This window comes from Erythranthe guttata, chromosome 7 (genome assembly GCF_056151865.1).
Source record: "Erythranthe guttata isolate IM_541 chromosome 7, IM_541, whole genome shotgun sequence".
In the NCBI taxonomy this organism is placed as follows: Eukaryota; Viridiplantae; Streptophyta; class Magnoliopsida; order Lamiales; family Phrymaceae; genus Erythranthe; species Erythranthe guttata.
The window spans coordinates 3,715,215-3,731,662 of record NC_142539.1 but is presented as its reverse complement, the minus strand read 5'-3'; the positions used below and the strand labels follow the sequence as shown (position 1 = coordinate 3,731,662).

The following is a 16,448-nucleotide window of genomic DNA, read 5'->3' as shown; positions in this document are numbered from 1 at the left end:
GCACCTCTTTCCTGTCGAGTCCTCGTATCAGCGTAACCCTTTCCTCCTTTTTGGGCTCCGCATTCCATCTTGGGCTCTTCCCTTTTCCGTGGGCCGGTTAGGTGCCCCTTGGACTATTTCTGTAGGCTGGGGTAATTGGGCCTTGCACCTCTGGCCCCGATCCGGATCATATATATATATATATATATATATATATATATATATATATATATATATATATATATATATATATATATATATATATATATATATATATATATATATATATATATATATATATATATATTATACTTATTTTACATTATTTAGTTGTATTTATTATTTATGGGCCATGTCACCTAAAAAAACCCTAGTTTATTTTATGTAAAATCCTAGTTTTACGTTTATTATTTCTTGTGCAAAGCCGAGGAGTTTATTTAATTTTTGCTAGAAGTTTTATTGGATATTATGATGTTGTTTATTTTTATTTATTTTTTGAATTGAAATTTAGTAGTTATTTTTATCGACGTGGATGTTTTTATTTTTAGCAAATTATGAAATTTTCAGCGAAGTTTCGAAATTTTAATACTTATGTCATTTCCGAAAAATTTCCGAAATTCCGAAATTTCCGAGCCTTTTGGAATTGGAATGAATTTTTAGATTCCGAAAATTTTTGAATTGGAATTGGAATTGATTTTGTACGTCCGAATTTTTTTGTAAATATTCCGAAAAGGCTAATTCCGATCCGATCCTTCCGACTTTCAGCCCTAACGTGACCAGTCGGATCTAAAAGTTGCAATTTATTAATGTTTTATTTTACTGTCTCCTATATTTTTAGAGACACATAATTAATTAATTTGTTAGGTTATGCATTTTAGCTTTGTCTAGTTAGTACACGTTTAATATATGCAATAATTTAAACAAATTATCAACGTATTAGACTTACTTAGGGGTGCAAGTTGGAACGGAAATTCCGATTTCCGCCGGTTCCGATCCGAAAAGTTACGATTTTGGAACAACTTTTTTCATTCCGATTTCCGAAATTCCGATTTCCGATTTTTTTGGATTGGAATTGGAATTATATAAAAAAAAATTGGAATTTCCAATTTCCGATCCGATTATTTCCGAAATTAATTCCAAAAAAATTCCGATTTTTTTCCGAAAAAAAAACCGATTTTTTTCCAAAAAATACATCTATATATATATATATATATATATATATATATATATATATATATATATATATATATATATATATTATATACTTATTTTACATTATTTAGTTGTATTTATTCTTTATGGGCCATGTCACCTAAAAAAGCCCTAGTTTATTTTATGTAAAACCCTAGTTTTATGTTTATTATTTCTTGTGCAAAGCCAAAGAGTTTATTTAATTTTTGCTAGAAGTTTTATTGGATATTATGATGTGGTTTATTTTTATTTATTTTTTGAATTGAAATTTAGTAGTTATTTCTATCGACGTGGATGTTTTTATTTTTAGCAAATTATGAAATTTTCAGCGAAGTTTCGAAATTTTAATACTTATGTCATTTCCGAAAAATTTCCGAAATTCCGAAATTTCCGGGCCTTTTGGAATTGGAATGAATTTTTAGATTCCGAAAATTTTGGAATTGGAATTGGAATTGATTTTGTACTTCCGAAATTTTTTGGAAATATTCCGAAAAGGCTAATTCCGATCCGATCCTTCCGACTTTCAGACCTAGACTTACTATACTAACTTATAAGTGTAAAATATTTTTATTTGAAAACCAATTACATGCAAATATATAATTTCAACAAATTTTTTTTTGAGAAATAATTTCAACAAATTTGTCGCATCATAAGTCAAGGTTTAAAAATATATTTTGCCATGAATTCAAAATTGTCAATCTAAATGTATCTTATATGCAAAAGATATATTTGACAACCCTAACCAACTCTAACCAACTCTAATGATATATTTGTAATTTTTTTTTCTTTTCAATATATTTTCTATTTTTTTATCTCATTATTATTATTATTATTATTATTATTATTATTATTATTATTATTAGTAAGTATTAAACTAATTATTGTTATTAATTTTGAAATGAATTTGCATGGGAGAATATACTAGTATTATATAATGTAAACACCAATAAAGTGGTTAACTTAAAAAAAGAAAAAGAAAAAAGTGATATAAAATTATCAATTGTTTGAAGGCCGGTTAATGCATTGGGAAAACATCAATTTAAATATATATTGTCTTTTATCCACTTCATTTTCAGAGTATAATCTCATGGAATAATCCTCAAAATATAATTAATTTGCAGTCGCGAACAAAGAGACAAGAACACCAATCCTTGTATTAGGACATCTCACATGGCATCTTTTAGTACAATAATTTGAGTAGTAACAAAAGAGTTGAAAGATTCCTTGATTCTTAATTCTTTTACTCTTCCATTAACAAAATTAAATCATTTTTTTCAAATTAATTAATATATTGAGTCAAGTATATTCCTTGACGAAATTAAATCTCACAGCCATATATACTTTTATTTTGGGAATTCTCTTTGAAAAGCTTAATTTATATTGGAAAAACAGTGAGAAAAAATAATCTAAAACATTGTCTTGTATTTCGGAAGAACATAAAAAAAGGAAAAAAAAAAAAAAAAAGAGAAGATAAAACTTTAAAATATATTATGTTCAATGACAATAACACTCTGCATTAATTGACTGGTCAACGCAGAAATATTAGTGTACAAATTTCTTATAATTGTTACAGGCTTACAGCTAGTGGTTAAAATTTCTCAATTTGTTAAATTAAAGAGATTTCTGTAAATTTAAGATTTGAGGATAATTTTTGTTATTAAAAGGGATTTGAAGTTGTTCAGATAAATGATTTTTTTTGTGTGAACCAATTGGTTAAAAGGTATAAATAATAAAAAGGGAAAATTACAGTTTTCACTCCTCAATTTGCACTAACCCCTTCAACACTTTTGGTCATTTCCGTCAATTTACTGTTAATTCATCAGTTAAGACAGTGACGGGCACAAACTTGATTCCGTTAGTACTAACGGAAAATTGACGGAAATGACTAAAAGTGTTAAATTTTTGATATATGATGGACAAAGTGTGTTTTTTATGGACATTGAGGACCAAATGTGAAATCCGTACAAACTTGAGGGATGAGAACTGTACCATTTACCGTTAGTTAAGGTAGTGATGGGAACACACTTGATTCCGCTAGTTTTAACAGAAAATTGACGAAACGATAAAAATGTTGAATTTCTGAAATATAAGCAACCAAATGTATTTTTCTGTGAATATAGAGGACCAAATGTAAAATTTGTGCAAACATGGGTTGAAAACTGTAATTTTGCCATAAATAAAAACCAAACCATGTCACAAGAAATCCATTTTCCAATAATATAAGATAGTAAATAAAATCCAAATCCAGGTGAAATAATATACCACACCTTAACAAACATTGATGCGTTATTCTTTGTTATTCCAATATCGACTTGTCACTCCCAATCCAGTAAATTATCATACATAAATATAAATATAAAAATAAAAATAAAAATAAAAAGAAAAAGAAAATAGAGAATAATGAAAAGCATAATAAATTAATAATACAACATATTCATTTAAACTACAAACAGGACCACTCGTTCTTCTCAGTTGATAGCGACGCTGTGCAGAACCACCGTCTCCACCGTCAGGCCCGGCCCGAACCCGAAAAGAACACCCCAGTTCAGCCCTTCTCCGGTGGTGCCCATCCCCTCCTTGGCGGAGGACTTCCTCATTTCATCCAGTATAAAAAGCACACACGCGCTCGACATGTTGCCGTACTCGCTCAGCACGTGCCTGGTTGACCGGAGTTTCTCCGGCTTGAGTGCTAGAGTTGACTCAACCTGGTCAAGAATCGCCGGACCGCCGGGATGGGCTATCCAGAAGATGGAGTTCCAGTCGGAGATTCCCAACGGATCAAACGCCTCCTTCAAGCTTTTTCCGATGTGCTTCGAAATCAGGCCTGGAACATCTTTCAGTAGGTGGAAAGTTAAACCCACTTCCCGGAGGTGCCCGTCGATGGCGCCGTGGCTGTCCGGCAGAAGCGTCTGCGCCGCCGAGACGAGCTGGAACAGCGGCCTCTCAACTCCGACCACCGGGTCGGAGCCGACGATGACGGCGGCGGCGCCGTCACCGAACAGGGCCTGCCCCACGAGGCTGTCGAGGTGGCTGCCGTTGGGTCCCCGGAAAGTGACGGCGGTGATTTCGGAACAGACGACCAAAACCCTAGCGCCGGCGTTGTTTTCTGCCAGATCTTTAGCCATGCGGAGGACGGTTCCTCCGGCGAAGCAGCCCTGCTGGTACATCATGAAACGTTTGACGGAGGGGCGGAGACCGAGGAGCTTGGTCAACTGGTAGTCGCAGCCGGGCATATCGACGCCGCTGGTGGTGCAGAAAACGAGGTGGGTGATCTTTGATTTCGGCTGACCCCATTCTTTTATGGCCTTCTGTGCAGCTTCTTTCCCCAACTTCGGGACCTCCACCACAACAATGTCCTGACGCGCGTCTAGAGAAGGTGCCATGTACGCGCACATGTTCGGATTCTCCTTCAGTATTTCTTCCGTCAAGTGCATGTACCGTTTCTTGATCTGAGATTTCTCGCCTGTGTTGTTGTTTTCAATAAACAGTGTTTAGATTTATAGAAACATCCAAATCAGGAAAAAAAATTCAACTACAGAATAATGAAATTAATATCAAATCTACCTAATTTGGATATAATAAAATAAATTGGAAATCCCAGAATTAAATAGTTTAATGTATGTAATAATTAAAGGACACAATTTATGTGTCGTCTCACTTGTCGGACCCCTTTAGACACGTCAATATATATATATATATATATCCATGCAAAAAATAGTGTTTCTCTCTCTAGAAATATTGGGTTTTTTTTTAACCAAAAAGAGAAGAAATTCGAAAGAGAAATTAAAAAAAAAAAAAAAACTTACACATGCGCTGAAATTTTTCCTTAAGATCGGTCATATGTTCGCTATTAGTGATGCGGAAATAGAAATCAGGGTACTCGCTCTGTTCGACGCAGTTCGCGGGAGTAGCGGTCCCGATGGCGAGGATGGTGGCGGGGCCCTCCGCCCGTTGAGCCCGGCGGATATCCTCAATGCTAGCGGCGGCCATTTTCGCCGGAGAAAAAGGTAGGTTTCAGCGGTGGTGGTGGTGGTGCAAATGTTGTTTAGGGTTGATAGTGAATTATGAGAGGGAGTGTACAAAAGGGGTATTTATATATATAAAGGATGTTGTGTATGCAGCTTATAAGTTTTTTTGGTAGCTGAGGTTGGTTCACGTGGTTAAGTAGCAGCAAAACTTGAGGTGGAGAAATTGGCAGGCACGTGGCGCAAACTATCAACATAATTCTAACATTCTTGCTACCTAATTTTTTTTTTTTCTTTTTTTCTGAATTTTAATTATTTATTTTAATTATTTATTTAATGTTTTGTAAATACTGTATAGTGGTCTATTCAATTACGCTTTTTACACCATTATTGATAATACTGGGACAACTGGGAATTCAATTAAATGGTAGATGACTAGATGCAATAATAGGTATAGCTTGAGAAACCTAAATAAAATTGAATGAACCGACAAAAGGGAACCAATAATTTGTAACAAATACTTCTATTTAATTACCATAAAAATCTTAGTTACATTTTGCATTATTAACTTATAGTTAAAAAATAAATATACACCCGAGGGGATTTGAACCTCCGACCTGTTATCGAATTGGCTAAACTTATTTTAAATAGCTGATAAGTTCTGATGTATAATTATGTTATTTTAAGAGCTGATAAGTTTCTACTACTTATTTTTAGAATTTGGTTTTTAAAGTGTTTTGATAATGAACTTATAAGCTATTTTTACTAATTATAAGATCTTAAATAAAAATGTCGGATAGATGAACTTTGTAAAAAAAATCTTAAAAGCTCTCTAGCAGCTTATTTTATGAATTTTTAAGATTTTTGTTTTTTAATATAAGCTCTTTTTACCAGATTATAAGCTTAGCCAAACACCCTCTTAGGCTTCCGGAAAAAAATAACATTTAGATGTATGCATAGGTTTTGGTTAAGATGCATATACACATGAATATGAAGTTTAAAAACAATCAAAAGATGAATTTAATTAGTTTTCAAACTGAGGTTAAAAAGGGGGAAAAAAAAAAGTTAATTTGCCTAATTAAACAGTCCAATGTAGTAAGTACTATGAACCCCTATTCAGCAAATCAGTTGAGAAATGTTAAGTTTGGCATTAGGTGGGAAAGTTATTTGTGTGACCTAAAATTTGTAGTAAAAAATGGGTAAAGCTTTTATTTATGTTGTCAAAAATTAAGGATAAATTTATGTCCAAGGATTGTGTTTTCCTACAAATAGGGATGACAATAATAAAATAAAATAAAATAAAATAAAATAAACATCTCCAAAATTCATTTTTCATATTCAGTGACGGAATCAGAATTTTTAGACTAGATGCGATATATGTAAATATATTTTTTTGTACGCCCCGCCGTGATGCAAATATATATATAATCCTATTAAAATGAAAGTTTAAAATTTTAAATTATAAAATACACAAAAAATACCATAAATGAAAAAAAATCTTATTGCAAAATTCAAATTTTTCTTATTTAAATTATTATAAAACATTAAAATTTATGTAAAATTAGTTCACATAATCAAAATTCAAATTTTTCGTATTGCAAGTTATTACGATTTCAATAATTACCAGAAATTGGAAAAGGACAAATTTGCTCTAAACATCGCAAAATTCTGACGTATTTTCGTAGCAAAGTTGTCGTTTTTTTCGTGATTCATCAGATAGCTTAAATAAGACTTGTTTTTAGTAAATAATTAATGAGGAATTTAATGAAAATCTAAAATAATTTTAATACGAAACTACGAAACAAACAGAAATAGATAACGAAAATGACAGTGTTAACAAAACATGTAGTATTAGAAAACGCAACACCTAATTTATTGTATATGGGAAGTTAGGTACCTGAATAAAAAAAATTGTGTAAACAATCCATGTGCATGGTAACAAAAACAAAATTGATTGAGATTAAAATTTACCAAACTACATGGAAAAATAAATTACTTATATGATCTAAAGAATTGTATATAAAATCAAATCATACAACCTTGGAAATCCTTATTTATTTATAAATTTCAAGTTCTAAATGAAATACTTAATCGTACTTCGCCCTTAAAAAAATACACGTAATCTCAAATTCGATATCTTAGTTAAATAGAACATAAAAAACAATCAATTTTTATATATTAGTTAAATAAAAAAAAATTGATTTTCCTACACTACAAGAAAAAAAAAATTGGATTTCAGTGACAATAGTTGTCGATATAGAACAAACATTTGTCGCTAAAAAGAATCAGTGGCAAAATATTACGTTGCTTCTGCGTTATTAAATAATCTCTCGAACGAGAGTTGAATTAGCAGATCGATCGAGGTTATGATTTGCAAGTTATAACGATGAACTTTCGGTAAATAAAAAGTTAGTAATTTAATTGCAAATTTTAGTGACAATTAACTTTAAAATAAAATAAATAAACTTCTACGAAAAATTGATTACGTGTTTCTATCTCTTCCTATCTTCTCATATGGAGTGTTTCACAAAAATATTTATTCATACGGAAATTAAAAACGTATAACTTTTGTTAAGTGATCATTTATATGTGTGTGACAGTATATAAATGCAATTTTATCTCTCCTAATCCTCATTTTCTTAATAATTATAAATGTATATATTAGTGTAACTTTGATTTTTCGTATTAATCATTTAATTATGAAGGCATGTGAAAAACTATCTATCTACCCACACACTTGCATAATGCCAGAAACTATAAATGCAACTGCAGACCATTATATTTTGTTTGGATTCAATGTATAAATATCAAGATAGAATTAACTCAAAAAATCTAATAATAAAGAATAATTAAATTGACAAAATTAATATCGGCTTAATTTCATTTTGTACTCTTGAAATGTAGAATTTTGGCACTTTGCGCTATTGAAAAATTTTGTATCATCGAAACACAATAAATTGGTCACAATGAGTTGTGAATTGAATATTTAAAACTTAGTGAGGGTATAATGGATTTAGGAATGCAGAATCAAACGTTGGGTGGCGCGAGCAAAAGTTTCGGTTTTCGGTGCAGTGCCTCGATTTTTTTTTAGATTCTCAAGACATTGCAAATAAGGTTTATATTGCTAATTTTCAATTAAAATAATATATATTATAATCTTATCATATTTCAAGCATGCAAAAAAAGAAAAAATATACTACTTATCCAAATGATTCTAATAATGTATTGTATTGCACTTAATATTTGTGTCGACCTCAAAGCATTACCCTAAATTATTTTTCAGAGGAATAATAAAAAAAATCATAAATTTTATTTTTATTGTTATATTAAATATGATTTCATATCTATTATTTATATAAGATCATAGAGAAAAAAAAACATTAAAAAAAATAAAGGGTCGCATATTTGCAAAAACTTGTAGGGGCCAAAACAAATACTCTAAAAGTATAATTACAAAATACCTAACATTATAATCACTTCGGGCTTGAGAATTTGTGGATTTTCACCAACAAAATGAATAAAAATGATAAGGATATTTTCGTAAAATAATAGAGTGAGGGGTTTCCTATAATAAAAGAAGAGCGAGGGGCTTTACTCTAATTTTGACAATTTGGTGGTAGTTGAAATTTGGACTCATTTTTTCCATTTGTCGTGATTTTGAAATATCATGTCACACTTGTATGAAAGAGAGGAATATGTCATTAAATAGGAAACAACTTAAACATGATTTTGAAATTGAGCAAATCCGAAAACTAATAATCATTTATTTATTTTAAATTCTTAAAAAAGAATACGATGTTATATACTCCCTCCGTTCCTTATTAACAGTCGTTTTTGGCTTTGCACAAGTATTAAGAAACTCAATAAATGTGTTTTGATTTTAGGTAAAATACATTAGAAAGACTAAAATAACCTTGATTATTTAATGATGTGATAAGAGAAAGTTAATACTTACTTATAGTTGAATTAATAAGGTTAAAATAGGAAAAAAAATGCATTTAATGCAGTATTGGAAATGTAAAGTGACAGATAATATGGAACAAAAATATTTTTAAAAAGAGACAGTTATTGTGGAACAGAGGGAGTAAAATAAATAATTAAATTTCGTGTATGTATACCCAACATTCAACAAACCACTGTAACACAATTATTTCACCAAATTTGTTGGAACTTATGACCTAATTTTAATGCATAAATAAATTGTGAGCTTCTTACATAGTGTAACATTTATTGATCAAAATCCAAAAACTAATGTCATCTAAATTCTTTTCTACAAAGGCCAACTACCCTAGGCATCTCGTGGACAACCTAAGGCCAAAGGAAACACACACACACACACAATATATATATATATATATATATATATATATATATATATATATATATATATATATATATATATATATATATATATATATATAAACTTATATAAATTGATAAAGTCTGAATCAGCCAAATTCTATTAATTTAGCGAAATAATAATTTAACGAAATATTCTTTTAGCACGCTGCCTTTAAGTTAGGACTAGGAAAACATATTATCTACACGAGATTATTAGTTTATCGAGTATCTACTATATATATCTCCAAATTTTGGAAGTATGTTTATGTTACTTTGTTAGGTGGATTTTTCTGTACGACGATATTATATATTCTCTTTATTTATGTGATTTCGGTTTTTAAAGGCAATATATATATATTTCTCCTTAATATTACATCCTTCATTTTAAAATATGTGATGTTTAAGATTTCGACACACGTATTATTAAGAATATACAATATAATTTTCTTCTATTTCTCTCTTTATTAGTGTTTTTTTTTTTTTTTGCTTTGGTGAATCAATATTTAAAATAACTTATAAGCAATTAGGGCAATATATTGCCATCGTCGAATTTAAAAAAAAAAATTGCAAATAATATAAAACAATATTTTTTTTTGTTTTTTGAAATTATGGGTCTAAGATTAAAAAATTTAAGGACCACTCATTCAACATATATCATTCACTTGCTATGATATCTCTAAGATCAAATATTAATTGTAGGGACGGTTGCAATAAATTGATCGACACTATCATTCACTTTCTTTCTTTTCGTCCACTTTCTTCTTTTTCAGCCATCAATTTCAACTTTAATTTAACCACTTCTTTTTTCTTTTGTTGGAAGCTGTTTATAGGTAGATCGGACGGCCATTAGTTGTCCACGTTTACGCCCCTTCTTTCTAGGACCGTCCGATTTCGCAAATTTACAGCTTGAATTTGGTCTCCATGCCCAATTGTTGTTCCATTTATATTCAATTGTTTTTATGTCACCGACTACAAATAAACATTTATAAATTTATACAATCGGAACTGATAAAATTTTATTAATTAAGTGAAATAATGAATTATCGAGCTAATAATTTTGTGGGTTAATCTCAATAAAGCCCATGACTAGGACATTTAATTCAAACAGGGACATCCAACTTTTTTGTCTTGCAAATATTTCCAGCTCATTCAAAATTATTTGCAAATAAGGAAAACCCTTATATATATACCAAAATTACTCCCAATTCATTGAAACTCATTTCAATTCCAATTTCATGATTTACGCCACAATTTAGCCCAATTTCACCAATTAACCAATTTTGACCCTAATTTTAATTTTGACCTCAATTTTGACCCGCCATCACCGGAGACCGCCGGTCAGCCGTCGTTGACTTTTTCTCTTTTTTCTCTTTTTTATTTTTGAATTTTTTTTTTCTAAATTTTTTTTCCGGTAGGTTAACCGTCGTTGACCGCCGGATCTGCGGCATTGAATTTTTTTTTAATTATGTTTTTTTTTTGTAATTTTTTTAATTTTATTTTTTCTTACGAAGAGTCAACGCATAAGACTGGCGGTCAACGGTGGTTGACCGGCTGGAAAAAAATTTCAAAAAAAAAATCAACGCCGGAGACCGGCGGTCAACGCCGGAATCTGGCCGCAAAAATAAATTCAAAAAAAAATATTTTTTCAAAAAATTATTAAAATGGGGATTAATGTGATATATTTGTTTAAATTCGGGTCAATGTGTAATATTAAGAAAGTTAGAGCATAATGGATGGAATTGACAAATTTTTGACTAAAGACAAGGGATGAGTGTATTTGAAATACTGTTTTTTTTGTGGATCAATGTGTATTTAAGTCACTTGGGATTGGCCTTCTTGTCATTCACCCTAATCTTGTATGTCTTTATCAAATTGGAACTGAAATAAATTATTATTTAAACAAAATTATTAATTTTATCGTATATTAATTTATTGATGTTCTTTGTAATTCAGTTCTTCTCTCTCCCTTGATTTTGCTTTTGTCTGAGTTAATAAAATGCTATTTTCCATCAAAAAATTATAATTTGAACCGGTCATTTGGTATAACTTAAAATTTGTAAACAAAATGAAAATATAAATTTTGGAGGGAAAAGATGAATAAATAATGATAAGAGGAAATTACACCCACACCCCTGAGGTATGCTAAAATAACGTTAAGGTCCTTGTGGTATTGATAATTACACTTACTCCCTGAAACATGGTTAGAAGCTCTAATGAGATAATACATTGGATACGTTATTCCGATAGAGTTCTAACGGACTATTAGTTTCAGGAAGTGGTTGATTTAAGAAATGTTGGGGGAACCATGTCACCTTCTAACTCTATGTTGTCTCCACCACTAGTTGAAAGTAATAATCCGTTAGAACTCTATCGAAATAACGTATCTAATGAATTATCCTATTAGAGTTTCTAGATATGTTTCAGGTGTGAGTGTAATTATCGATACCACAGGGACCTTAAAGTTATTTTAACATACTTCAGGGGTGTGAGTGTAGTTTACCCTTATAATAAATATATATAATTTTATTAATAAAATTCTTAATTTTTAATTATGAGATAATTAATTTTTTTTATCAAGATTTGGGAGAGAATTCAGTTGGCACAAAACTAAATAAATAAGGCATTTAAATTTTTTAAAAAATACTATATCATCAAAACTAAAAAGTCAAAAACTCTATTTCCAAAACCAATCATATAATCATTTCCACAACCACATAATCATAAATTGTGGTCGTGGATTCGAATGGACATATATTCCACTGATTTTGTTTCCCCTTTTAAACTAATCATTAGTTATTCATCATTTTTAGAGTTAATTGCAAAGAAGTCCCAGTATAATCTCGAATTGTCAAAAAAACTATCATGTTAAAAGAATTAGTAATTAACTCCTTTACGTTATGTTTAGGGGTGCAAGTTGAAATGGATTTTTCAATTTCCGTCGGTTCCGATCCGAAAAGTTCCGATTTTGGAACAATTTTTTTCATTCCGACTTCCGAAATTCCGATTTCCGAGATTTTTCGATTTTTTTGGATTGGAATTGGAATTATATAAAATAAATTTGGCATTTCCGATTATTTCCGATCCAATTTAATTCCGAAAAGATCCGATTTTTTCCGAAAAATACACCTATAAATACACCTATATTATACAATACTTATTTTCTGAAAAATACACCTATAAGTTTTGTTTTAGGATTTTGTCATAATGAATTGTTATTTGAAGTTTTATCAGATATTATACTGTGTTTATTTTTATTTATTGTTTTTGAACTGAAATTTAGTAATTATTAGTTTTACTTTTATCGACGTGGATGCTCTTATTTTTGAAAAATTATGAACATTTTAGAAAATTTCGGCTAAGTTTTGAAATTTTAAAGCTTATGTGATTTCCGATTTTTTTCCGAAATTCCGAAATTTCCGAGCCTTTTGGAATTGGAATGAATTTTTAGATTCCGAAAATTTTGGAATTGGAATGGGAATTAATTTTGTACTTCCGATTTTTTTTGAAAATTTTCCGAAAAGGCTAATTCCGATCTGATCCATCCGACTTTCACCCCTAGTTATGTTTTACAAAGCGCATTGCAAATTATTTTATTTTTTGATTTTGACTTCGATAAAATAACAAAATTGCCCTTAATTAGAAAAAAATGAAATCAAAATTCTGAAAGGAAAAAGATAAAAAAGAAGAAAGAAATAGAGAGAGAAAATAATGTTGAATGTTGATTCATCTTCCTCGTCAATCCAGGATTACACAAGAGTTTCTCGCTAATTAGTTTAATACGAGGATTGTTTCGACAATTTGAGATTATACTTTGATGTTTTTCGCAAAAAAGAAAAGAAAAGAAAAGAAAAAAAGACATTTTTTTAATATATAAATCGGTGATTCCAATTTATACAAAAATAAATTTATTATTAATTTATTATTTTCAATAATTTAAGGGGAAATTGGCTAAACAACCCTAATTATGGATTTATATAGGTGGAGGTCCATTCTATTACATGAATATAGATATAAGTCATTTACCCAATAAAATTAATATAAATTAAATTAAATTATTAGTGTATAGACAAAAAATCCCTCCTTAATTAATAATTAATTTTATAAGAAAGTGGTTAACAAATCCCAGTTATTACTCTTCTTCTCTCAATCAGTCTCACGTGCCCCCCTCTCTCTCTCCTACTCATTCTCTCTCTCTCTCTCTCCCCCTCCCCAAATACACGCCCCCTCTTTCTCTCTCCCTCTCCTCTCTTCTCTTTCTCCTCTCTCTGTATCTCTTTCAATTTTAATTTTTTTAAGTGAACTTTTATTTTTTGTTTGTATTTTCTAATTGATTTTCATTCGATAAATACCAAAAAGAATTGAATTGCAAAATAAATTAGCAACATGAATAGAAAACTGCAAACTGCAATTTGTAATATTACATTTTTTTTTATTGTTATTGTTTGCATATAGATTATGCATATCATATTGTTCAGTTTGTTGTTTGTAATTAAATATATGTAGTTTGTTGTTTATAATTAAATATAGACGATGCATAATGCATATCCTACACGTAATTTGTAATTTCAATTTACATTTTTTTTTGTTTTATTTATTTTATACAAACAAAAGCATGTCTTATGTTCAAAATAGGCTGCCTTATACAATATTAACCCAACTACGTGCGAATCAAAATTTTCAGTAAATGAGTTTTTTGCAAATGAAAAACGAATAAATGGGTTCTTCAAAGTACCAAAAAATATACAATCAAATAATTTATTATTTGAACAAAACCGGTAAAATGTAGAAATCCAAAACGCACATATTGATGCAAAGACAGAACACATAATTAGGATCTTCAAATGTATTGTTTTAGAATAAACATAACCAAAGTCGTAACATAAACAAACCCCTCAATTTACCTGATTTCGGGGATTGGAAATCATCATCCTCCTTTGCTGTTAAGGGGGAAAAAAAACGGGTTCTCAAATTATTATTGAAATATTTGAAATAAATAGCAAACAAACAAAATACAAAAGCAAAAAAGGAACAAAATACAAAATTTGAGATGAAAGAAAAAAAATCAAAATCAAAAACCCAACATGCAAATAAAATTTTACACAAAGGATCATTGATTACCAAGACTTAATCGTATTTTGGCCATCGTATGAACTCCAAACAACAAACCCTAAACACCAGCCGTTGATCCCGAGCAACAAACAATTTGTAAACTGCAAACAGAACGAAGTCAAATTGGGCAACAACAAATCGAACGAAGGCAAACGGAATAAAGGCAAAACGCTTAGACCTGGTAATTTGTAAACAGCAAACGAAACAAATGCAAATATTGAACAGCAAATCGAACGAATACAAAATGCAAACGACCTGGTAAAACTGCAAACAATCAAACACCCAAAACTTATGGAAGGATTCAAAATTCGTGGTGAGATTTTCGCTTTGAAGAAACAGGGAAGAAATCGATTTCCATATTTTTGCAATTGTAATTTTCGGAACAACAAACCCTGTAAACAACAAACGAAACAAATGCAAATAGTGAACTGCAAATTTGTAAACCGCAAACGAAACAAATGCAAATATTGAACAGCAAATCGAACGAAGACAAAATGCAAACGTAAAACTGCAAACGACCAAACACCCAAAACCTATGGAAGGATTCAAAATCCGTGGTGAGATTTTCGCTTTGAAGAAACAGGGAAGAAATCGATTTCAATATTTTTGCAATTATAATTTTCGGATTGTGGATTATAATAGGGAGAAAAATAGGGGATTTGATTTTGAAGATATATTTTACCGTATATTAATAGGGATATTGATAGGGGTACTTATGACAAATTATAAATACAAAAATTTGCTGGAAATTAGAGTTTATTAGATGGATTTTAACACATATAATCTCTTATACGAGGACCTATAGCAAATTGCCCCATTTAATTGTAATTGATTCTTATATTTAAGGGTGGGTTGTTGTCCTCGTTAATATGAACCGGTCTCCGGTTGATTTTTTTTTTCTTTTTTTTAAGAAAATAATTATATTATGAAGCGATATTCGGTAAATCCAACGAGAGGTCATAGCCCTCAATACGTCATTACAAAGAATTTTAGGCTAACAGATTGCCCGAGCGCTTAGAAAAGCTAAATGAACATAATTTAAACCCTCTCCCCATTTCGAGACTCTCTTCAATTAATACTCCGAACGGTAAATAATCACGATCTTCGCCTTGCGTAATGAAATTCAACAATTGATTTCTATAAGTTAATAAAATTCTTTTCGTTATTGTATGTTTTTTTTTTCTTTTTTGGTTGTTTACTATTTGTTTTATAAGTATGATTAAATGAGATAATTAATTGACAATAACATGCATTCACCCAGGCCCAGGCCCATCTAACCTTTATTTTAGCACAAGATCGACCCGGGCCTTAAATGGACAATTGGGTCGGGTCACAATTTTAAGATGGGCTTGAAAGCTAAAAAGAAAGAGAGGAACAAAATTATGAGTTAAAAAATTGGTGAAGAAAAGTAATTTTAGCTTGAATAAAATAAAACACACAAAAAGAATTATTAAAACTAAATTGAATTAGAAAAGAAAATATGTAATTGATCAAAATGGTAACTAATTTATGAAATATTTCAATTTAAGTAGTTCTCATCATCTTTTGTTGTGTTGATTTATGATATTTCTTTTGTAAGTATATTATTATATCACATCATTAAATTAAATGTGCATTTACTTTCATATTTTTAGTAATTTTAGTAATTTTGAATAAATTACTAAAATTCTATATATGTATATACATATTTGTTATACACGCAGTGTAATTATTTTTTGTTCGATTTAGGATTTACCAACCATCAATATGGGTAAGAACGTTATAAATGTAAATTGCTTTGTTTTTTGTCTAGTGGATTTTGCATGGATTTGTGATGGCTACGCCAATTGCATGCAAAGGCCAGCCATACGAATCTCACGTGCA

The 16,448-nt window shown here is 30.0% G+C and overlaps 1 protein-coding gene across 1 annotated transcript; it reads right to left on the bottom strand.

Annotated features, from left to right (window-relative positions):
- Positions 1-3,363: 3,363 nt before the first annotated feature.
- Positions 3,364-5,244, bottom strand: LOC105950456 (chalcone synthase). Its single transcript, XM_012973820.2, has 2 exons — positions 4,977-5,244; positions 3,364-4,633 (listed from the first exon to the last, which is right to left on the bottom strand). Exons 1-2 carry the CDS (start codon positions 5,158-5,160, stop codon positions 3,639-3,641), a joined length of 1,179 nt encoding a protein of 392 aa, XP_012829274.2. The 5' UTR covers positions 5,161-5,244; the 3' UTR covers positions 3,364-3,638.
- Positions 5,245-16,448: the final 11,204 nt, after the last annotated feature.

What these genes read in the sequence shown, in the direction of transcription:
- LOC105950456 (XM_012973820.2), bottom strand. Translation starts at nt 5,160, where the DNA reads ATGGCCGCCGCTAGCATTGAGGATATCCGCCGGGCTCAACGGGCGGAG. An exon ending in GGAAAAATTTCAGCGCATGT is followed by an intron (nt 4,634 to 4,976) that starts GTAAGTTTTTTT and finishes ACAACAACACAG; the next exon opens with GCGAGAAATCTCAGATCAAG.